Source organism: Mus musculus, chromosome 6, assembly GCF_000001635.26.
Source record: "Mus musculus strain C57BL/6J chromosome 6, GRCm38.p6 C57BL/6J".
Classification (NCBI taxonomy): Eukaryota; Metazoa; Chordata; class Mammalia; order Rodentia; family Muridae; genus Mus; species Mus musculus.
This window is the reverse complement of record NC_000072.6, coordinates 146316681-146340200: the sequence shown is the minus strand read 5'-3', so window position 1 is coordinate 146340200 and position 23520 is coordinate 146316681. Positions and strand designations below refer to the sequence as shown.

The 23520-nt window shown below is 45.5% G+C and overlaps 1 protein-coding gene across 4 annotated transcripts in view; it reads left to right on the top strand.

Moving 5' to 3' along the window:
* Window positions 1-23520, top strand: part of Itpr2 (inositol 1,4,5-triphosphate receptor 2) — a 393960-nt gene that overhangs the window by 162058 nt on the left and 208382 nt on the right. For all 4 annotated transcript variants that reach the window (NM_010586.2, NM_019923.4, XM_017321411.2 and 1 more), the window contains 6 exons: window positions 10404-10493; window positions 10603-10728; window positions 11784-11906; window positions 12907-13107; window positions 14959-15210; window positions 16965-17090. In NM_010586.2, coding sequence (NP_034716.1) covers window positions 10404-10493; window positions 10603-10728; window positions 11784-11906; window positions 12907-13107; window positions 14959-15210; window positions 16965-17090 — 918 coding nt within the window. The remainder of the gene's footprint in view (window positions 1-10403; window positions 10494-10602; window positions 10729-11783; window positions 11907-12906; window positions 13108-14958; window positions 15211-16964; window positions 17091-23520) is intronic.

The following is a 23520-nucleotide window of genomic DNA, read 5'->3' as shown; positions in this document are numbered from 1 at the left end:
TTGTGAGTAGCTCTCTGAGCACATACTCGGCTAAGGACATCTCTGTGGTTACGAGATGTCGGAGCTGTTAGATGACCGATTCTGAGTCGGCATGCATTGATATCCTTCTGTGGGTTGAAGAGGGTGCTTTCCTGCTTGGGGGAATTGTAGCTGCTCCAGCCTGTTGCCAGGGGGCGCTGTTGGTCTGAGCCTTCAGAGACCTCTATCTGCATGCCGGCCTTGAGACAAGGGTTTATATGCTGACCTTTGCTGGGTCCTGCGCTACAAAGCTAACATTACACCTGCCTTCCGGGTGGTCACTCTAGCCTGTAGATTGGAGTCCTTGATAATGGCTTCTGGTTGTGTATCCCTCCATCCACACCCTCACTGAGGAGATGGAGGGGGCGGGGCATGTCCTTTTTGGGGAAGGCCTGTTTTCAGCTGTCTCTGCAGAAGCTCCTGAGGTATCTTCATTCAGGCTTTTAGTGCGGGTGTTGTTATTACGAAGGTACATTCTGTGTGGAATTCTTCTGAGGCCTGAATTTAGTCTGGAGGACATTCTATTTTGTAGTCACACTAAATATAGATTTTTGGTTTGGGATTTTGGGGGCCTCTTTATTAATGGAAATCCTAGTCCTAGATCCCAGGAGTGGGCTTTTCTTTGTGTACAGGGGTTTGAGACCCTTAGGCCATGGCCAGAGTGAAAGCCAAGCTATCTATGTACCTTTGTCTGTCCAGTGGGCTGTGTCTTCCCTAACTCACTGTGTGATGTTTGTAGATTTGTGGTTTCTGGCCAGAACTTTGATCTTTCTTGGCTACTAGACTTGGCCCCTCTCCCTCTCTATCTCCTCCTCCCCAACTCTCCATCTCCCCCTCTCTCTCTCCTTCCTTTCCTCCCTCCCTCCGTCTCCCTATCTCCTCTCTCTCTGTAGGTGCCTACCCCTAATATTAGAACTCAGAATGTAGGTTGCCAGCATAGCCTAAGTTCCTAAGGGGCACCAGTGAACACCAGTGAATTTCTGTCCTGAAATTTTTATGAACTTTCATGTTTTCTGAGTTCCTGTTGAAAAGAAGCATCTTAAATATTTTATCAGTCACCTTTGGATGTTGTCTAGAAGGGGCTCGTCGCATTCTACCTGGCAGTTGTCAAAGACAGTCAGCGACTCTGTGTTTCCAGCCCCTGTATTCGTCCCCTGGTATCTGCACTGATGTTGGAGATGACCCGTGTGGGCTACAGCTGAGCCTCTTGTTCTTAACTAGTGGTTGTTTCTCTGGAGTAGAGTCCTTTCCAACTCTCTGCCTCGTGTAGTATGGAATCTGCATGCTCACTACTTGGTATTCATAGGACTTCCTCATTTCCATTGCTAAAGTTTGATGTCTGGACTCCAGTCTGATATTTCAGACATGGCTTCTGCTCTGCAACAATGTACAAAGCCCAAGCACACAGCACAGGCTTGTTCTGAAGGATAGTCACTAATGTAGCCAACACTAATAGCAACAGGAGTAAGAGTTTGTACTAGAAATGGCTGGAAGCTGGGAGACCCTGAAGAGTTTCAAGGAAGGAGTGAGTGTTCCATTTGGCAGAATCCAGAATGTTTCAGAAGAAGCAGGGCCACTGTGGGAGGCGTCCAAGAGCCCTTTGTACACGATCAGGTGTGAATTTGTGAATGCATGAGGGTGGTGGGGGTTGGGGGTGAGAGAAACAGGTAAACAGGTGGACAGAGAAACCAGAAGGGTCTGTCTATAATGAGGTAATTTCAGGAGATGAAGAAGGAATGTGAGAAACGCCAGTGCTAACTTATACATAGGTGAATGAGCTTCATTGTGAGGGAACCAGCAGCCGAGTGCAGTGGTGACAAATGGATGGAATCCATCCCGGTGTCAGGCGAAGTGTCTAGCAGCAGCACACACTAGACCAGGCCGTGGACATAATCCTTTGTGTCTCTGGGAGTTTCACGGAGGCTCTAAACATGGCCTTTGGTATTGCTCTGAGCAATCCAGCTTTCAGCTGTGTAGAAATTATGGGACACATACCGTGAATCCTGGGCTTCATTTATGTAATTTAAAAAAATGCCTTCAATATCGTGAAAGTTTAAAAACATTTTCTTTGATTTTTTTTTTTATGTAAAAATATCCACTCTCTTACTTTTATGCTCAAAGTTTAGTTTTCTCGTTTGCATGTTGACAACACAGACTCTTTAAGGGCTCGAGGGGAAATATTTCATTTAAAATAAAACCTTATATGGCACATTAGTGTTTTTCTTTGTGATTTAGGTTGAATATACTAATTTTTGAAAGATGTTTATCCCTTTTTTCAATCTGATAAAAACTAGTGCAACTTCTCTTCAAAGTGAAGTTTAACACAGGTAAAAGTGAACTTTCCTAGTTGGAAATGGCTCTCCATCCTCCATTAGATAAGCAAAAGATTCCAACATAATTTAAACAAAAAAGAATCGGGAGGAGTCACCATAGGCAAAAATACGAAGTGCTTTAGCTTTATGTCCTTGGGAGCATCAATGTTCAGAAGAGGACTCCAGATGACCCCACTGCTGGCGCTGATCTCTAACGATCACAGAGGCGGGGGCAGGGTTCACGCCTGTGTCTGTACACCGTGCTCCCTGTGTGCAGATGTGTCTTCAGGGGCCATGGAAATTCCATCATTTCGAAGGTCAGTGGGCTAGGGGCTAAGCACGCAGTGTCAGCAGCATCAGCATAGTCTCTAATTCATCACCTTCAAATACGGTGTCTAAATTTAGAAAGAGAGATTAAGCAAGGAAGGTGTGGCTGAGTGGGTTAAGGCAGGATTGTCCTTTCTGCACACCCTTCTCTTTATTTAGCCTGAGAAGCAGGTCACCTGAACATGTCAGTGCTCCAGAGAGAAGGCCCTGCTCCATTCATTTTATTATTACAGTTATCACATCAGTTTGCTTCTCCGTTTTTACCTGCTTCTTTCTACGCAAGTGTGTAGTTTTCAGTGTTTTCTTGTAATTTAAAATATCTTTGTATGTATGTGTACAACTGTGTAGTTATGTGTACATGTATGTGGTTCTGTGTGTGTGTATGTGTACAACCATGTGAATGTATGCATGTATGTGTTTCTGTGTGTGCATGTGCGTATGTGTGTATATGTGTACATGTATTTGTGTGTGTATGTGTGTGTACATGTATGTGTGCTGTCTCTGCCTTCCCATTTCTGGGATTATAGATATGCTGTTGATCTTGACTTACAGCTTTTCATAATAAAACTGCTTAACCATTCAGTAACTTTAAGTCTGATATTTACGTATCTACCTTGTTTTGGACTAAGAGCAATATTTTCTTTTGTCAAGCTTTCTAGTTGGGTCTTCTTAATACTCACCCAGTGTGTATCCATGTCTTTTCTTTGGCTTAAAGATCTTTTGTTGTGGTTCTTCTAGTGGACACGTGGAGCAGGAATGGAATGAACTGAACAATACCCTTTGGGACTCTGTTGTCTAGACAAGGGGCTGAGACTGTGTGGGTACCTGCTCCTCTCTTCCAGGGCTCTTTAAACTAACCCAGCCTTGTAAGGAACCAGTGGCTTGTGCCTGAACAGGACAATCCTGTTTTCTACAGATCCCATTGCTGGTCTATCGGAAAACTCCCAGAGGCAGTACTTGCTGTAGGGCACAGTCTGGGCATCTTTACAGAGACAGCCCACTGCCAACGTGTCAGTTATAGAGTTTCTGTGAGGATGAAAGAGCAGTTCCTTGGGAATTAGACCTGCTCTGTGTCCAGCAGGGGATACAGCATGTCTCTGTTGGCCTTTAGAGGAAGAGGCCTCACTTTGTCTTGCTGATGCTTGGCTTATAGTTCCCCCTCCTCAGAGAGCTGGTCTTAGGCATGTCAGGGATACTGTGGGGGTGACCCTGACCACTTTTATTCCATCTATAACACATTGTACAATCTTGCAGCAACCTCAGACAATCTTACCGGGTGTGTTATTACTCAGCTCTGTGAATGCTTTGATGTACAGATGTCCTTCAGCACAGAAGAGAGACAGAACTCATTGTACAGCACAGTCTGCTTTCAAGGTGTGACAGGGCTGGAGCCAGAGGGTCCATCGACATTGACATCGACATCGAAGGCAGGCATTGCACCATTCCTAAGTTTCTAGAACAGACAGTTTTCCTTGCATGCTTTGTTTTGTTTCAGGGGTCTGCTTGGTTTAACTCTGTGAGCGGGTATGTCTTTATTCTTTCTTAGAAAGCCCCCAGCTGTACACTAATCTTGTATGGTATAGGGATCTTGGAGCTAGGGTTAGATAGTTATCTAGTAATGACCTTCTGGGTACTTCAGGATGTCATAGCTCCTTTCTGGGCCAGAGGCATGACTCAGGTCCTGTTCTGAGGTATCCACACAGTCTTGTGGTTTTACAAGCTGCTGATGGAGGGGTCGTCCAAGTGACCCCAGACTTGTTAATATTTAATGAGCTTCTTTACAGTATCAAGATCTGAAACCCTAAGACCACCCAGTTGACACTGGATTGATCCAGCTGCCTTGGCCTGAAGTTGGGTTGAAATGAGTTTAGAGTCTCCACTCTGTTGGCTTTCAACCTCTGGAGACCATCAGGGAATGCAGGTAGAAAAGGGTAGGCTGTGAAGAAGCATTTTAGGGTGAGCTGACTATATACAGGATGAGATAATGTTAAGATAGTTATCGAACACATACGATTCAAAGACAAATAGGATCACTCCTACAATCATAACCAAATCCCACCTTGAAGGCAGAGATCCAGTTCCCAGCTGTTCACGGTGATGGCGCCTCATGAACTTTGAATGTAAATCTTGTAGCTCCCTTGAGCAGATGAAGCATTAGTTGAATTGTCGGGGTGTCTGCAAGGTGTTCAACATTGATAACATCACGGAAGGCCCTAGAACAGCCTTGAAGAAACCCAAAACCACGTGATTTTTGTCATTATTATTTTTATCTTATATTTTTGTAGAGCTATATTTGCCTCCTCAGAAAGGTGTATGTGTGTGTGTGCACACCCGTGTGTGTGTGCACACGCATGTGTGTGTGTATTCATGTGTGTGCATGTGTGTGTGCACACTCATGTGTGTGTATTCATGCGTGTGCATGTGTACACATGTGTATGTGTGTTTGTGAGTCTCTTGGTTTGAATTAACAGGCCTTGTGACAATTAGGTTTATGACAGAACTTCCTGTAGGCGGTACCATTTGATGCCTTTTATGCCCTGAAAAGGCCATCCACCCTGGAAGCCCAGAAGCAATGGAAGCAGGCAGACAAACAGACACAGCAGTTCTCTGATGTTCTATCTTGGGCACAATCTCAGAACCATATAAGGAGAGAGTTCTCTTCTTGAGTTTACAGGGTAGAAACAAAGGTCTAGGCTCAAATAAAGAGCGACACAAGGCATGGCTTGTGAACAAGTGAGGAACAGATAGTAACCCTGATGTGTCTGCTTGTTTGGCCAGGTATTTAAGGTTCTTTAAATGTTGACTTTCCTAAGATTCCACGAGAGAGGCTGCCTCCAGAACAGTGGTTCTCAACCATGGTCATGTGAGACCATTGGAAAACACAGATATTTACATTATGATTCTTAACAGGTGGAAAACTACAGTTATGAAGTAGCAATAAAATAAATTTATGATTGGATATCACTACCACATGAGGAACTGTATTAAAGAGTCACAGCATTAGAAAGGTTTGGAAACACTGATCTAGAAGGTTCCAATTTTAGAGTTCAACTTGGGATCCATTAATGAATCCAGCTACCATTTTCTGGGACCATGGTGGCTTTTTTTTTTTTTCCTAATGTAGGAAATGCAGTGACTCAGTAGGGACAGCCAGGTAAGCTCAGGGCATGAACTTAGGTAGGCATGGTGGCAGGAGCTGTAATCCCAGCTCTCAAGGTTGACAGGAAGGTCAGTGTGGGGTCACTCTTGGTTAAAGTATGAGGCTGTCCTGGGATATATGATATCCTGCCTAAAGCAAACACAAACAAAAAAAATCTGTAAATCAATCATATTCCTAGTATTTCCCAGAGCCTACGGAAAGGAAGCTGCCTAGGGCACATACATTTTGCTGTTTTGTCAGTGGGATGGATAGACAAAGAAATGTGGGGTATTTTGTTTGACTCCAGATTAAACGTTATCAAATATCTGTCAAAAATAATATCAAAGAAATCAAAAAAGTCATATTTCGGGGAAAGAGGTAAGGTTGGACCCAGAGTGCATTCTCTCAAGGGGAAGAAATGTGGGTCAGGGTTGAAGTAAGACATCTGCTCTGGGGCTCACAGCCTCATGAACCTATTGTGGATCCTGGCTCAAGTCTTGAAACAGGAACACATCTTCCAGGGAGGCAGAAACTGTTACTCAAGCCTCCATGATGGTCCAAATTAATGCTATATGCAAGGCCACATATACTGATCTGGGGATTTTAGTCCTCCTGTAGCCTGCCAGACATCTGCCTACATAGCTGGCATTGCTCCATCACCCGGCAAGGGTCTATCATTCATTTACCTGATGGGTGTGTGCAGGGGCAGAGGTGAAAGGGCAGTCATCCTGAGTGCCAGCTAAACTGAAGTCAGACTAACTAGCAAAGACTGGCCATTAGTGTGTTTTCCATATCGTCTGTAGAAATGTGGGGAAGGGAAGGCAGACATTTGCCATCAGAATTAGGGGTAAGGCTGGTTGGTTAATGGAGCCGCCCATTGTATTAAAGAGTGGTTATTTGTAGAGGCTTGGGGCACAGAGGGTGAGCAGGATGCTTTGCAGGCTAAACCACTCTATTGAGGGTCGACTCCTGAAACTGATGGGTGGGGACAAGGAAGGATTTCACTGAACTATTTCCACTCCACAGTTGTGGGCACCTCATGGCTCTACTTAGTGGAATCTGGAAACTTCTGTTTTTTTTTTTTTTTGGTTTTTGGTTTTTCAAGACAGGGTTTCTCTGTATAGCTCTGGCTGTCCTGGAACTCACTTTGTAGACCAGGCTGGCCTTGAACTCAGAAATCTGCCTACTTCTGCCTCCCGAGTGCTGGGATTAAAGGCGTGTGCCACCACGCCCGGCAAAACTTCTGTTTTTAAAAGCTAAGTGCCTCCTACTTAGATTTTAGATGCTGGATCTCCACTAACAAATTCCAGTTTAGTCCCTCCCTGCCACCTCTTTATCTCTCTCCCTCCCTCCTTTCTCCTCCTCTCCCCATCCCTTCCTTCTCTATTTATCCCCACCCCCATCCACGTTTCTGCATTGAGCAGTAGTCACTGTGTCTCTTCTGTGAAGAATGCCCTGCCCCAGCTTCTAGACTGATCTTGGGCTGATGCTGACCAGCTGGTTTATAATGATTGTGTAGTGTGTGAGTGCAGTACTTACCCTGTGAGATCTGTTAGCCAAGCCTCTTCCAATATCCACCTAGAAGAAGTAGATTTAGGTTGTGTAGCTGGTGAACGCTGCTGGAACACCATTTCAGTCCTTCACGGCTCTAAGTGTCATTGGGTTTGTGCTGTAAGCATGGCACCGTTCTCTATGGTAACATCCCACCTCCAGCCTGCCGAGGCCCTCCAGCCTGCCCAGTCCCGCTCAGCCCTGGGGTCTTGCATAAGTAACACTTCTGCACTTTGCAGTTTCCTAATATTTTGTCTTTGGAATAAATTTAGGGCTCTGTGGATTTGGTCACTGACCTGCATCTAACATTGTGTAGAATATAATGAACACTATCCATTTCTGTTCTCTAGGGAGAAAAACCCTTGAAATATAAAGATTTAAAGCATTTCCATAACAGTAATACTAATAAAACCAACGAAACCCAACTGTCCTTACACACTACATAGTTTGCATCCTTCTGATTCCCCCGATCCCTGCCTGGGAACCATCCAGATGTTCTGTGGGTTGATGCTTTTGTTCAGCTTAGTTACTGACTGATTTTCTGAAATTAAAAAGGATTGTTTATTGGATTCTCCAGTGTCTCCTCCCTTTGTTAACTGCTGGAACTTTAAATTAAAATCATTATTCTTCATAACCCCTTTACAGAGTTGAGTGATTTTCTGTCTTTTCCCTTGGGTTGAACCAAAGCACATGATATATATATTTTTGTAATATTTTGCCCAATATTACTTTTATTTTTTTCTTTTTGTTGGTGATGGGATTTGAACCGAGGACTGTGTGAATTCTAGACAAGTGCTCTGCCACTGGACTGGACCCCCAGCCCAAGGTTGCTTTTTTAACAGCAAGCCTGCTTCTCCCAAGGTTGTTGTCTCCCAGGCTTTGTCTGTTATTTTTAGCTGCTTTCTTTAAGGTTGACAGAGTGTGCAAGAGTAGCGTTGCCAGTCGGAGCCATGCTCACACCTTACTACGAGTTTGTGGTACATGGGGCCTTCTTCCATGTGAATATGGGCTCCACTTTTGTGGTTAGAAAAGGGAATCTGGCTTTTGTGAGATAGAGTCCCAGGTAGCCCAGGCTTAGCGCAAGCTCCTGATTTTGAATCCTAGATCCCCCTGTTTCTATGGTGCTGAAATTAGGAAATTTAATTACATTTCTAGAGTATGCTTCTTTTGCCTCTTACCCATAATTCCTTTTTGATAAGAAGTAGAAACTGTGTGGCCTCTGTCTCTGGCTGAGCATTCCCAGGGAGCTGGCTATCTGCTCTACCAGTCTTCCACACTAGTCTCCCCATACAGGCAGTGCTAGGTGCTGGTCTCTTCCTGGCCTCAGGAATGCACTTTTCACACATTGTCTGGTTGATTGTTTCTCACCTCTCCCTGATCCCTCTGCTTAGAGTGGAGGCTGTGCTGTCCTCCTATTTCCTCATGGCCTCTCGGTGGTAGCTGGTGGTATAGCTCCAATCCACCTTGCTCAAAGCCTGAAGGCTTTCCACACCAGTCTCTTCTATCCTTTGTGAGCACAGTCACTTTGAGGGGAACACGAGAGCTGTATTTAGCAAGAATGGGAACACACTACAGAGCCGAATGCAGAATTGTAATGAGGAGTACTTATGAGTACTTGGCAGTGTTACTGCAGCGGGGGATGGGTGACTCTTCGACCCAAGGCCACCACATGAGACCTTGAGATCTGCTGTGACTGAGTTGGCCTCAGCCTGACTACACGTTTAATGAGCTGAGAGTCAGCAGATGGTTGAGGCTGCTCACATGTCAGAGACAAATGGGCAGGAGGCAGGGAGAGGAAGCAGGGAGATAGGATTCTGAGATCCATGACTCAAAAGTTCAGTTCTCTGCGACACAGGAGGGGCATTCTGGGAGGATGATGAGGGTGGGAACAATGTTGTTTACAGGGTTTTCATGCTTAGCGAATGGCAGAGGAGATTCTGAAGGTGTGGGGTGGGGTGAGGTTGGGGTTGGTGGTGGGGCTGCAAATAGTGTTTCCCAGGAAAGAAGCAAAGGAGAAATGCAAAGCTGAGGAGGGGAGCTGGCTTCAAGCTGACCACACCCTTCTTTGGCACATGGTCTTCCTTCAGAGTCGTTTGACTGACAGGGAAAGCATCTGCCTATGTGTCTCTATTACTTTTCCTGAGCTTAGACCGTGGTTCGCACTAACTGGGAGCCTGACACTGCCAACAGGCAGGAGGTCAGGGCGTTTCTGACCCAGCTTGACCCTGACATTGATCCCAAATGTAAGAAGAAGGGACCTTCTATTTCTCTCAGAGGCTCTCACAGTAGGGTTAGTGTAGGCACATAGTGAGCCTCAATAGACATTCTATATGCGAGAGTGCCAATGGGTACTTTTGTATGGTGATTCCGATAGGTGATATTTATCATGTGCACATGTCCTGGGTTTCTTTCTTAATGTGAAATATCAGATAATGATAATGATAATTATTTATTTTTGGCATCTCAGTAAGTCTTACAGATGCAGTAACTCAAAGTGTTACTTTTAATTTGAATTGTTTTTCTTTCCTCATTGTCCTGCACACACTTGCTCTGTTCCCAGTTTGACTCTTGAGGATGTCATGGTAACCTAGCAGCGCATCCTGGGGTTAAGTGAGCCCTGTCTTTCTTCTCTCAGCTGTCTCTCACTGCAGCGATGTGGTTGCTTTTTCATTCACTATTCTCTTACAGGTGATAGATTTATGCTTTGTGTGTCCTTGATCTTGACTGTTTCCCGTCCTATAAGAGATGGAAGCCTACAGTCTGCCTGCAGCGCACATAGTTCATATAGTAGCAGCAGGATGCACGGCAGCCTTTATACTAGCTTTCCCTCATGAGTGCACAGCAATGCCACTTACCTTGTAACGTGGTCTTCATGAGGCTGTAGCAATGAGCGTGGCTTATTCAAGCTGAGAAACTTCTGATGCAACAATAAAAAGGGCACAAAATTAACATCTGGGACAGATGTTTGATAAAATAACTACAAATTATATATTTTTTTTATTATAAAAGTAGTATGCCTATGACAAACTTAGAATACACCTTGGTGTTGATTTCAGGAATCCAACCTCTTGAGCCCGGTGCAGGATGGCGCGAAGACACCTCAGATCGACAGCAACAAGGGCAACAACTACCGGATCGTCAAGGAGGTTGGCAGATGAAACCGCTTCCTCTGTGCGCATAGGCACACGGAGACTGCTTTTGCTTAACCTGTGTGACACGGAGCTATGTTTAATGTGATGCTTCATCTTTCCAAAGATCTTGATTAGGCTGAGTAAGCTCTGTGTGCAGAACAAGAAATGCCGTAATCAACACCAGCGGCTGCTGAAAAACATGGGGGCTCACTCCGTGGTGCTGGACCTTCTGCAGATCCCCTATGAGAAGGTTTGGCCTGTTTTACTCTCTTTCTTCAATTCAGTGTTACTTAAAACGTATCACCAAGTCATGAAGAATTTCCTCCCCCCTCAATTGTTTAAGAGGGATCCTTAGAGATCCTGGGTGTCTCAAACACCCAGCACCCTCGAGTTCCTTCTCTTATTTCCTATGCACAAGGGCGTGCTCTTTCACAACCCTGATCAGCATTGCAAACTAGGAAAGTATGACAAACTCTCACACACCATGAAGGTTTTTCCCATGGTCCCTGCCATGTCCTGTTGACACAAGTTCCTGCTTCAGAAGCAGATAAGACTCATGGCTTGGTTGTACTGTGTGCTTCTCTCTCAGTCCTGAACTCTCTTAGATTGCCAGTTAGAAGAGAGTCCTCCCTCTCCTACCATGCTTTGCTTCAGTTTCCTGTCTTCAGTGGGAATATGGAAGGATGCTAAGTTCTGTATCGAGCTTCCTAGCAGGCACACACAACTCTGATTTGCTCTAATGCTCGTGATGTGCTGTCTGCTGGCGTCTCCACAGTGAGGACCTCTCCCTCTCTTTGCAACGAATAACTGTCCTGTGTAGAGGTTCTTTTGAAGATACACCATCTTTCATCTGACTTTTAATTCACATTTTTGCTAGCATAGGTATTGGTGGGTAATCAGAAAGTTTGGGAGAAAGAAGGAGATGGTCTGTATAACAAGGGGGGGGGGTGGGAAGCGTGGAACAGACAGACGGGAAAAGGGAAGAGAAGGTGAGAAATTTCTAGAACACAGGAAAGAGGGGGCAGGGCAGATGGAGGAGGTGCAGAGACACGGAGGGCGTGAAGAGAGAAGAGCCATGGAGGAAAGCGCCCATGGCGGAGGGTGGAGTACGTGCTATGTGGGCTTGTGGAGGGAGGGGCCTGCGGAGGGTGGGGCCAGCAGAGGGAGAGGCCTGCGGAGGGAGGGGCCTGCGGAGGGTGGGGCCTGCGGAGGGTGGGGCCTGCGGAGGGTGGGGCCTGCAGAGGGAGGGGTGCATGCTGTGTGGGCCTGCTCTCTTGGGGTTACATGCTGCCCTTTGACCCTCAGACCGACGAGAAGATGAACGAGGTGATGGACTTAGCCCACACCTTCCTGCAGAACTTCTGCCGTGGGAATCCGCAGAACCAAGTTCTCCTTCACAAGCATCTCAATCTGTTCCTAACTCCTGGCGTGAGTACCCGGTGGCCCCTGACACTTACAGTGGAGTGTGCGTCAGATTCACACAGTGCGAATAGAGTTTTACTGACCTTTGTACGTTGTTTCCCTCTTATTGCGATTCACTCCATAAAACCGAGTGTTTCCATTTGAGGAGACTCTTTAAATAATTTTAAAATTTAAGACAAATTTCTATATGTCAATGGCAGCCTCGTTTATACTAATTTAATGTTAGAATCAGCATTTGAGAACATAGACCTAATTTGATGATACCATGATGACAAAGGTAAATATGGGAGCTGGGGTATAGGTCAGCTTGCCTAGCATGTGCGGGACCAGCACACGCCACCCCAGCACACACCACCCCAAACAAGCATGCAAGAGCTAAATGCAGAATATTCAAAGGTCGCATTAACGTTGGCTTGTGAAGAGTGCATCGGCAGATCCCGGGGCTGAGTAGGAGCATTCACTGTGGACGTGTGAGGACTTGAGTTCAGAGTGGCCGTAAGTGCCCGCGATATCAGTGCTGTGTGGCAGAGAAGGCAAGAGGATCCCAGGAGCCAGTGTAACTGGAATAAGATTTAGTGTCAGCGAGAAACTCTGCCTCAAGGGAATAACATGGAGAACAATAGAGGGGCACACCAATCCTGCTCTGGTTTCTGCACATATATGTATAACACATGTATCTCTCATTGTGCACACATGCATACAACACACATGCATATATCACATGCACACAATGATAAAAATAAAAGTTTATTAAACGATCTTAAGGAGGAGCCAAGTTGACATAATGAATAAAGTGTCCTCAAGGACACTTGGTGACTTCTGCTCTCCAGCTGAGTCCCATAGTGAGGCCGATTTCTTCCAGTGGCTGCATTCCACAGAAGACAGGCATTGGCAACTCCTGGTGGCTTCATGTAAAACGTGAAGCTGATTGTAGGCGGGGAACTTATGCACTGTAGAGTAGACAAGTGATCTTGTCCCGGTCACAAAGGTGTGCTCCTCTGCTCAGCTCCTGGAGGCAGAAACCATGCGGCACATCTTCATGAACAATTATCACCTGTGCAACGAGATCAGCGAGAGGGTGGTCCAGCACTTCGTGCACTGCATTGAGACACATGGCCGCCATGTGGAGTACCTGAGGTTCCTGCAGACGATCGTGAAAGCAGATGGCAAATACGTGAAGAAATGCCAGGACATGGTGATGACGGAGGTGGGTTCTCAGTCTGGGTCTCAACAGCTTCGCAGAGGTTGTGCTCACACCCGTGGTGCAGGGCGGGCAGGCAGAGATTACCAACCTGTGCTAGGGAGAGTCTTGCTTTCATAATGGCTACGTAAGCACTGATAAGGTTTACCCTACTGCAGTGAAGTGCCTTATGACAACCTGCCTTACTTTAGAAGAGGTTGATGTTGTGGGCAAGCTGAGCTGCTGACTAGGCACAATCGTGCTTTTTCGGAGAACTGGTAACCAGATGTCGGCTGGCAGCCTGTGCCCCAAAGCATCTTCTTCCAGAAGATCACGTTGGTCTGTGGAGATTTCCATTGCCATGTGCCTTCCAGTTAGCTATGAGAGCTCTCTCTATGTTGATTCCATGTACCACCTAGAAACCTTAAAAACTGATCCCGCATAAGGCCTTGAACTTTTACATGTGAATTATTGTAAAGAAACAACGAAGAGAACATTGTAAAGTTATAAAATCCACCCTTAAGGAAGCCTGGACTGGAGCTGGGGGGATGGCTCAGTCCATACAGTGCTTGCTGCCTAAGTATGAGATCCTAGGTTTGAGATCCAGCACTCATGCATGAGCAGGGCCCAATGACGTGTTCCTGTGACCCCAGTGCTGGGGGGGGGGGCAAAGACAGGATCATCCTGGGGCTTGCTGGGCATCCTTTCTCATTGAATCTATGAGCTCCAGGTTAGTAGGAGACCTTATCTCAAAAAGTAAGGTGGGCAGTGATTGCATATGAGGCTGTGTCCAGCCTCTACATGAACACAAGTGTACACATCCCTGCACACACACACATTAGCACAAACATGGACATACACACAAGCCACAGTGAGCTCATATTAATTCTTCATTACCTAAAAATATGTGGGAACTAATTTGATTTTAGAATCTGAATATCACAGTAAAGATCAGATAGAGAAAGGAATGCATAGGCTCTTCCTATGGCTCCTCCTATCAAAGGGAATGCTTCTGTGTATAAGGAAATATTTGTAGTAGTATATTAATACATAACCATATGTGGGCACAGACATTTCTTTGCATCAGGACTGTCAAAGTAAGCCAATCAGTTAACTGACTTATTGATTTAAATGTTACCAATTTAAGTACAATAACTAAGTTCAAATTTATAAATCATTTGTAACCTGACCAAATATCTCATATCAGGTATCAGTAGTAGATAATAGATAACAGCATGGCAAATGAAATTTGCTACTGTCTGGAGTCCTCCAGTAAATGCACACAACAAATTAGGAGAGGAAGTCATGTCCTAAGCGTTTTCACCTGATCATTTCCTGGCCATTTCAGTGCTCTGTTCTATTCCCCGATGCTTTCCCACTAAGTGAGGAGCTTTCTAGATTTTTATAATGTTGTATGTACTTGAAACAATGTACAACTGACTACTTACATACATTAATTACAAATGAGGCGAATCCTTTCACATTTTATTGTTCACTTTTTATGATTCGTTATATTGTTAATGGGTATATGCATGTGAGCACACTGCTCTAAACTGCCAAGTCATCTCTCAGTCCCTCACCTCTCCAGTTGAGTGAGAATAGTCTCAGGGCCTCAGATGCTTGCTTTCCTGGTGCTAGGATCACAGGTGTGCACCACCAGGCCTGGCTCGGTGTTGTTTGATTCTCATCCCATCTGTGGCTCTCACGGCTCCTGCCTGGTTTCAGCAGCACTGATAGCTGGTCACTTGGCATGTGGTTTTGATCTTTCCCTACTCCTGCCTTAATGAAGTCCTGCTTTTGCAATATTCTCTGTGGCTGTCTGCAGGCAGATCAAGCCTTTAGAAACGTGCTACATAGAGTCTCCTCTCTTCCTTTCAGTTGATCAATGGGGGCGAGGATGTGTTGATATTCTACAATGACAGAGCTTCATTTCCCATCCTCCTCAACATGATGTGCTCTGAGAGAGCCCGTGGGGACGAGAGCGGCCCCCTCGCCTACCACATCACCCTTGTGGAGTTGCTGGCAGCGTGCACCGAAGGCAAAAATGTCTACACAGAAATCAAGTGCAATTCTCTCTTGCCTCTGGACGACATAGTGAGAGTGGTGACCCACGATGACTGCATTCCTGAGGTCAGCCAACAGACAGACACTCACCATCTGTGCACTGCGTGTTCGTTTTGTAAGGTTCATCTGAATGTCAGACATCTCCTACAGTACTTTTTACGATGACATCGACTATTTAGTAGAGGACTTAACTGTACTTAGTCATGCAATCTATAAAAAGAACACAAAAGTTTCTAGATTTTATTTGCGCAGAGGGAAGACAGTCCCCTTGACTGAGAACTACTAGTGTCTTAAAGTCTGCACGTGGCAGTGGGCTTCCGGGGGAAGGTTCACTTGTAGTTTTTGAGACAGAAACATCTGGCTCGCTGGTGACTCACAGTGATTGATTAGCAAGCCTGGGCTGGTACAGCAGGGTTTCGTTAGATGCCACGGCTTCACCTTGCTGCACAGAATGATTGTCTCTCTGAGAACATGCTCGTAGCTTCTCTCAGCCTCTCTTCTACCTCAGCTTTCATGATTGGGGCAAAATACCTCATGAGAAGATGGTTATCCATGAAGCTGACTATCCGTGAGGCTTTCCAGAGTACACAGTGCAATGGTTTCTTTCTTTTCTGCCACTATGGTATGTTACGACGAAGTTCATACATGTGTGTTATCCTTGAAAAGACATTAAACTAAGAGGAGTCAGGGATGTCTCAGCCCCTATTCAAGTAGCCCTGGTGTATGCTGCACAGTAATGAACCTGAAGGGATATTTCTCTGGCATGTTAGCACCTCGGGGTCCTTCATGCCTTGGTGGGGCTGAGATGAAGTGCACATGGGTGTGGTGGAGGAGAGGAGATCCATAGGCTTAGCCCTTATCTGAGGCCCTCGTCTTAGCCATATCTGAGCCATATCTGAGTTCCTCTAAGGGCTCTGCTCTACCTCACAGCTCCAATGAGGGTCTGATAGGTTGAAGCTTTACTTCCTCAGAGGTCAGTTCTCTGCTGTGCAGATATGGCCATCCACATCTCTCGTGGAAAGCAAGCTGTGTGTCTTGTCTTAGCTCTCATGCCTTTCCCAAAGAGGACCAGGTGGGAGGGTACTTCCAGTCACCACAGGAGTATCTGAGGCAGAGCAAGCTTGTGTCCAGTGAATTCTGCAACGAGTCGGGATCCTTACGCACTGTTTCCTAGTTGTGTCACTGGGTGCAGCAGTCACTTAACATTTCCAGCTGTCAATTCCCACACTTTTAAAGTCAAGTTATTATCTCCTGCCTCCTAGGGCTATTAAAGGATTACGTTTAATAAGGTGAGGCACAGGAAAGGCTGAAGGGTTTCGTGCATGGTGAGCTCGGAGAAAGGACTAACTGGTGTCGAGATGCTCTGTGCATGTCTCAGCTCTTCTGTGACCAGACTTGACGTGGGTACCATTGAGGACGTTTTTCTAGACCTACGTGGCATAGCAGGAAGCCCTATAGCAGGAGAGCTGACCCCTGTTCCTTACGGCTCTGACTCGGTCCAGGAGTCCCTCTGGGATGATTGACATGATTTGTTTATATATATAGCCCTTCCTTTTGAGGTCTTCCTAGTGTCTCAAGGATGAGTAAAGCTCTTACTTTTCACAGGAATCTCTGAGAGTAGGGGAATGGAATGCTAGAACACAGGCTCGCCCGGGCCAGGGTGGAATAGCTGTCAAAGAGAAGAAACACGGAACCCTACATATACAAAACAAACTGTCATCCATGACAGGAGCTGGTATACACAGATGGTATTTAGTGGTGTAGAACAGAAGGCAACCGGTGAGAGGTTGAACTTGTTTTTGTGTTTGAAACTTGCACAGGTCAAAATCGCGTACGTGAACTTTGTCAACCATTGCTACGTTGACACTGAAGTGGAGATGAAGGAGATCTACACAAGTAACCACATTTGGAAGTTATTTGAGAATTTCTTGGTGGATATGGCGAGGGTAAGTTAATGCCTCTTGATGTGCGGGTAAGGTCACTAGGATTGATTGGCACGGACTGTGACTGAGCAGTAAATATCTAGATGCCTCTGATGTTTGATCATCCGGACTGTTTCCTTACATCTTCACTGGGTTCCAGTAAATGCATAGTTAGAGTGTTCCCGTTTTACATCATTTTTGTGCGACCAGCTAGAAGTCACCATGCCCTTTCTTAGGTGAATCACTGCTAGGGAAACGATCCCACTTCTCCCACATTTAGTACATACTATTTATGTTTGTGGCCAGTGACCTGTGGGAACCTTGGCTCTGACCAGCTGCAGCCTACTCCGTCCGGAGTCCTTGAAGCAAAGGATAATTTCTGGGCTGGTGACTGAGCTTAAAGTTGTTGCATGTGCAGGGAGATGTTAAAGCAATTACAGATCTGCAGCTGCGGGGTTGCCTGGCGCCTCTAACTGGAGATAAGCTTGAGAAAGACCAAGGTCACATCCCCAGCAGCACAGGTTATAAAGCCAAAATGGATTTTATGTTTTTAAAACCAAAGAAAGCTGGAGATAACTGCCTGACCCAGCTAGCCCTGGAAACGCTCCTTTCACTTCTGAATTCGGAAGCCACTCCTGCTTGGTTTTACTGAGTTTGCCTAAGTGGGTGATTCGTGTTATTTATTATATAAAGTGTTATGTATTACGTAAAGGCTGCTGGAGAATTTATTATATAAAGTGCTATGTATTACGTAAAGGCTGCTGGAGAATTTATTATATACAGTGCTATGTATTACGTAAAGGCTGCTGGAGAATTTATTATATACAGTGCTATGTATTACGTAAAGGCTGCTGGAGAATTTATTATATAAAGTGTTATGTATTATGTAAAGGCTGCTGGAGAATTCCTGGAATCCCTGGCTGTCTGCTCTGACTCTCATACTGAGGCTGGGCTGACTGCAGACGCCTTTGTTTTTTCTTGGGTTCTTTGTCCTGCAAAGCAGGGCCCTTCTCCAGATGAACATGAAATATGCCTCTCTTATGAGGAGGAAGCCCAGGAGCAGACCCCTCCTTCCTCCAGAAAGGTGGAGGAGCCACTGAAAACTTTCACATGCTGGTTACAAAACAACCAAGGTGGCCTTCCAGGACAGCTCTCCACGAAGCTTGCTAGGCCCTGCTTTCCAGAGTTTGACTCAGCACTTAGGAGATAAGATATTCGAAACAAGTCTTAGATGACAACTGTTAGTCCTGGGGCTGCCCCAGAGAGCCACTGTAATAGGTATGGCAGCTAAGGGCAGAACTTTCAATGGAGTTACTCAGACCAGGACTCAGGCACAGACTCTGTCTTTCTCTCACTGGCTTGCTTATATTGGGAAAAGCACTGTAACCATTCTGCCCCCCGAGTTTCCTTACAATAAGTACGTTTTCCCAGGATGGAGCTGGTGAGGTAATACACATGTACTCTTAGTACATGCTGCTCTTCGCATAGGGCTTGGTGACATTATGTCATCACCAGGATTACCACAGGACCACAAGAAGCCTTTTGGGAAGTTTTAGGAGCTTTGCCGAGATCTAAGTGACAATAGGACATTGAGAGTGGGAAAAGAGACTCTACACAGGCAAGAGACATGCTCTGCTTATGAAGCCAGATGAACATTAAGTTGGGCAGGCATGAAGCTGCACAAAATGAAACCAGGCATGTATGAAACCAGGCATGACAGTTACAAGATATGTGTGAAGCCAGGCATGCATATATCAAGGCATGCATGAAGCCAGGTATGCATGTATCAAGACATGCATGAAGTCAGGCATGCATGTATCAAGACATGCATGAAGTCAGGCATGCATGAAACCAGATATGCATGTATCAAGACATGCATGAAGGCAGGCATGCATGAAGCCAGGCATGCATGAAACCAGATATGCATGTGTCAAGACATTCATGAAGCCAGGCATGCATGAAACCACACATGCATGTATCAAGACATGCATGAAGTCAGGCATGCATGAAACCAGATATGCATGCACCAAGACATGCATGAAGCCAGGCATGCGTGAAGCCAGATATGCATGTATAAAGGCATGCATGAAGTCAGGCATGCATGAAACCAGGTATGTGTGATGCAGACCTTCTGGGTACTGGAATGTGAAGGAAGCCAGCTGTGTGTGAAGCTGGCCACGAATTAAGCTGGACTGTGAACATGCATGGAAACAGATATCTTAGTTATGGTTTCTACTGCTATAAAGAGGAACATGATCACAGCAACTCTTATAAAGGAAAACATTTCATTGAAACTAGCTTGTAGTTCAGTTCAGGGGATTAAGCAGAGCAGGAAGCATGGCAATGTACAGGCAGACATGGTGCTGGAGAGGCAGCTGAGAGTTCTACATCCAGATCAGCAGGCAGCAGGAAGAGAGAGACATTGGGCCTGGCTTGAGCATTTGAGACCTCAAAGCTTATCACTAAGTGACATACTTCCTCCAGTAAGGCCATACCTCCTCCAATTAGTGCTACTCCCTCTGATCCTATGGAGGCCACATTCATTCAAACTACCATACCAGGTATGCACAAAGCCAGACCTGCATGAATTCAGATACTGTGAAGTCTGCATGCACACATGAGTTGATTTAAACTGCTGCGAAGGGAAGGAGTCAGACTCAGGAGCTAACAGCAAACTTGTAAAGCCTTGGAGAACTGATTGATGTCAGAGAGGAATGAGAAAAAGCTAGAGATGAGTTTTTCTCTAAGTTGGGTTGAAGGCACCCAACACTGCAGGGGTATAGGAGAAGAGTGGTCAGAGCAACCTCATATTCAGTTCTTAGTGTTAGCATCTACTTGGATATTTCTCATAACAATGTCCTAACTATGTTTGACATCCTTTGGTTTTATTTCTGCACAACTTATTTAAAGATTCCTACTTCAACTCAATGCTTTTCTTCATTATAGTCTCTGCCTTGTTTAACTTGAGCAGCTATGTGGGGGCAAGTTCAGTGAAGCAAAGACATAGTGTATAGCAGGAGTCATATGTCCTCTTTGCCAGGCCCACTTTGAAATTATAAAATCATGAACCTCAGGGAACTTCAGGATGGACTCATAATTTTTGCTCCTGGAGTCCAGAGACAGTTTGCTCCCTGTCTCTCCTGCTTGTTACAGAATGGGAAAGAAAGCTCCCACTCCCACCCACAGCAGCATCTCCAATGTAGCCCTTGAGTCTCCCAACATTTTACTTGGGTCTCATACGGGTCCACTTTGGAGCCATGTCTGGTTTGCTGTTTCCACATCTTTTGTACTCCCTCTGTTTGGCCTGAGCCTACACAGTTGTATTTTTGTAGAAATTTGGAGAACAGTTTCTCTAAAAGACAAATGAAGTCTCAACACTAGCAGCTGATAGTGTCTGCTCCCTCCCTCTGTGGTCATTGCTGTCTGCCAGCTCTTGGGATTCTCAAAAATCCCCCATGGAGTCTCCTGTGGTTTGTAGCTTCCATTTTCCTCTTCATGGCTTTTACCCCTTATAAGGCACAAAGACCCAGTGAGATGGCTCATTGGGTAAAGGTACTTGCTGCCAAGCCTGATAATCTGAATTTGTTCCCCAGAACACACATGGATGCAGAGACCAGACTCCAAAAGTTGTTTAATTAAATTTAAAAGTAATTTTAAAAAGACACACAGAAAATCTTTCCCGAAAAACAGCTCTTAATCAGTGGTGTTACATTGTTTCATGCGATTATCCTGTTAATAAGCCTTGTTACATTGTTTCAGGTGATTATCCCTGTTCCGCTGTCCTGACAGAGACCGGACCCATGAGCTATAATACAGCACACTGGGCAGTGGCTAAGCTATTAGACCCAGGATAGTCGTTGCGGTCTTTCGGGCCATTAATGACATCCCACTTTGATCTATGTCCTAATGCAGCAAAAATTGGTGCTTGTGGGGCAGAAAAGCTTTTCTTCGTCTTGATAACTGATTGTTGTTGCAGTCAGGGGGCTTGGGCCATTATCAGAAAGTACCTGGAAGGGATGGAAGATGATCAATGCTGGTCTGAGACTACAGGTTCAGTTTTTGAAGATGTTCCCAATTCTTCCATCACTTTCAAAACCTTACAGCGACCAGCTGTACTCTGAGTAATGTTCTGACAGAACAAAATTAGACCAAGAAATAATTTAGGATGTGTGCCCACTCAGTGTCCCATCAGTCATGGCTTAACAAGACAGCAAGAGACTTTGTTTACAGATAGATCACTCTGGCCATTCCTCTGTTCCCTTTCCTACCAAATAGAAAGGAGATGAGGTAGAATTTATATCTTCTCTAAATCATGCTTTCCCCTTGTTTTTGTTAGGTAGGATTAAACAAATGTACTGTGATTATTGATTTTTTTAAAAGTTGAATTAGTTACTAATAAGAGTCATTTGAAAGTATTCTTTATAGGTGGCCCAAGAAGCCAGCATGGCAGAGCACTGAAGCAGCACCTGCTGTAGCTTTTATCCTGTGTGGTACCTTTCCCTTAGTTGTAGTTTTACTGATCTCTCTAACTTTTATGCTGAATTATAATGATGGTGCATGCCTGGACCGGAGGCTTATTATTGGACTGTTCTTAATGATCCAGTGGTGGGATCTCCCGTATCATGTGCTCTGCGCTTTATATCATTGGCGGTATCTATTCTAGTTCATCAGCTCACCCCTGTACCTGCCCCCTTGTGTGTGCTCGTACATAGGTACCTGTTAACTTGTGCACAGTACATTTGTGTGCAGGTGAATGTGTATGCATGCGTGTATGGAGGTTAGGGGTCAACGTGGGGTGTCATTCTTCAGAGGACCTTCCATCTTAGATTTTGAGACATGGTCTCTCACAGTCTGGCCACAGACCCAGCTCTGCTCGCAGGCTGGCCAGAGAATGCCACACACCCACCTGTGTCTGCATCCCCAACACTGTCTTCACACGTGCGTGCTAACATACCAAGATGCTTTTTTTTTCTTTCTCTTTTTTAGTAAAATGTATTATGGAGCTTGAACGGAGGTCTTTATGCTTGAAAGTCCTATACTTTACAAACTGAGCCATCTCTCCAGCTCCTTAAATCCTTCCTTTGTGTCCCCAGGGCAATTGGGTCTGCCTGTCTCCCTCATTGTCTCTCTCTCCCGCCTCTTTTGGCCACTCCTCAGATGCTTGGCTGATCCCTCTGTATCTTCCCAACTTCTGGATACTGAGGTATGGCAAACCTGGCGCTTGATCCCTCCACTGGCTACAAGCATTTGCTTGCTGGGATCAGCAGCTCTCAGATCTGCCCCAGATTAATTGAAGCCTGGGCCCTTCTCTGACGTCTACTGTTGAATCTAGGTGTTTACATGACATCTCCATTTAGCTGTCTGGTTTCAAACTCTTTGTTCTTGCTCTGCTTCAGACCTACCCTTCCCGAGTTGTGGGCACCTTGGCAAATGGCAACTCTGGAACTTGCTCTCTGCACCCTGCAAGGCAGAATCTTGGTGCCATTTGCAAATACGACTTTGTACACCCTAAATCAGATCCTTCTCCAAATACTGCAGGTTCTAAAATAGCATACATTTGACTAGTTCTGAACTCTTATACCATAATTGTCCACATCTGGAGAGAGGGGGAGGAGATGGGGTATGTGAGGGTTGGGTCAGGCCACCCTCCTTTGCTTAGACAGCCCAGCAACTTACTGCCTTTCTGTGAATTCTCTTCCTTCTCTGTGACCTCCTAATGACCTAGTCTCCCCACAGCTGGCTCTCTGTCCTGTTCACGCTGGTCTGGTCTCCATGGTGATTCTAATGATGCTCCCATCTTAACACCTTTGCCTTCTCCTGGGAGGCTTGGCTCCAAGTCTTTTCTTTCTCTTTGGTCAGATCTTGTTAATTTTATTGTTCTCTCTATGGGGCAATGTCTGGTATAAACAGCTGAAAGGATTTGTTTGAGCTTGAGGCTTTGGCAGTTCACCCATTACACTGGGAGGGCTTGTGGAGGAGGGGGCTGTCCACCTTATTGTAGAGGAAGCAGAGAAAGGACAGAAAACACTCCCGAGTGACATTCTTCCTCCAGTCAGGCTCTGCTTCCTGATGTTACCTGATGTCATAGGTAGAGTGGTATGAAGTATAAGCTTTCATCCCATAAGGTTGAAATGGGGGATCAGCTAGGAAGGGAGTGTCCCAAAGCAAGACTGAAGCACATCTGGGCAAGCATGAATCCTGTAGCCATTTAACTGGTTCAGGGCATGTGGTAGTATGCTGCAGATTCCCAGGGCAGGTGACCCCTCCCTTGGAGCCTTGCCATTTCATCCCATGTGTCTTCTCTCTCCTGTTCAACAGATGAACCTGGTATTGCTAACATCCCTGGGTCACTAGAGACGCTTTGGGTTCATCCTCACAGCTGCCTGCAGGGGTCATTCTGTCAGGCAGCATGGCCTAACTTCCTCGCATTTCTTTGGAAATCTGGTAGAAGGCT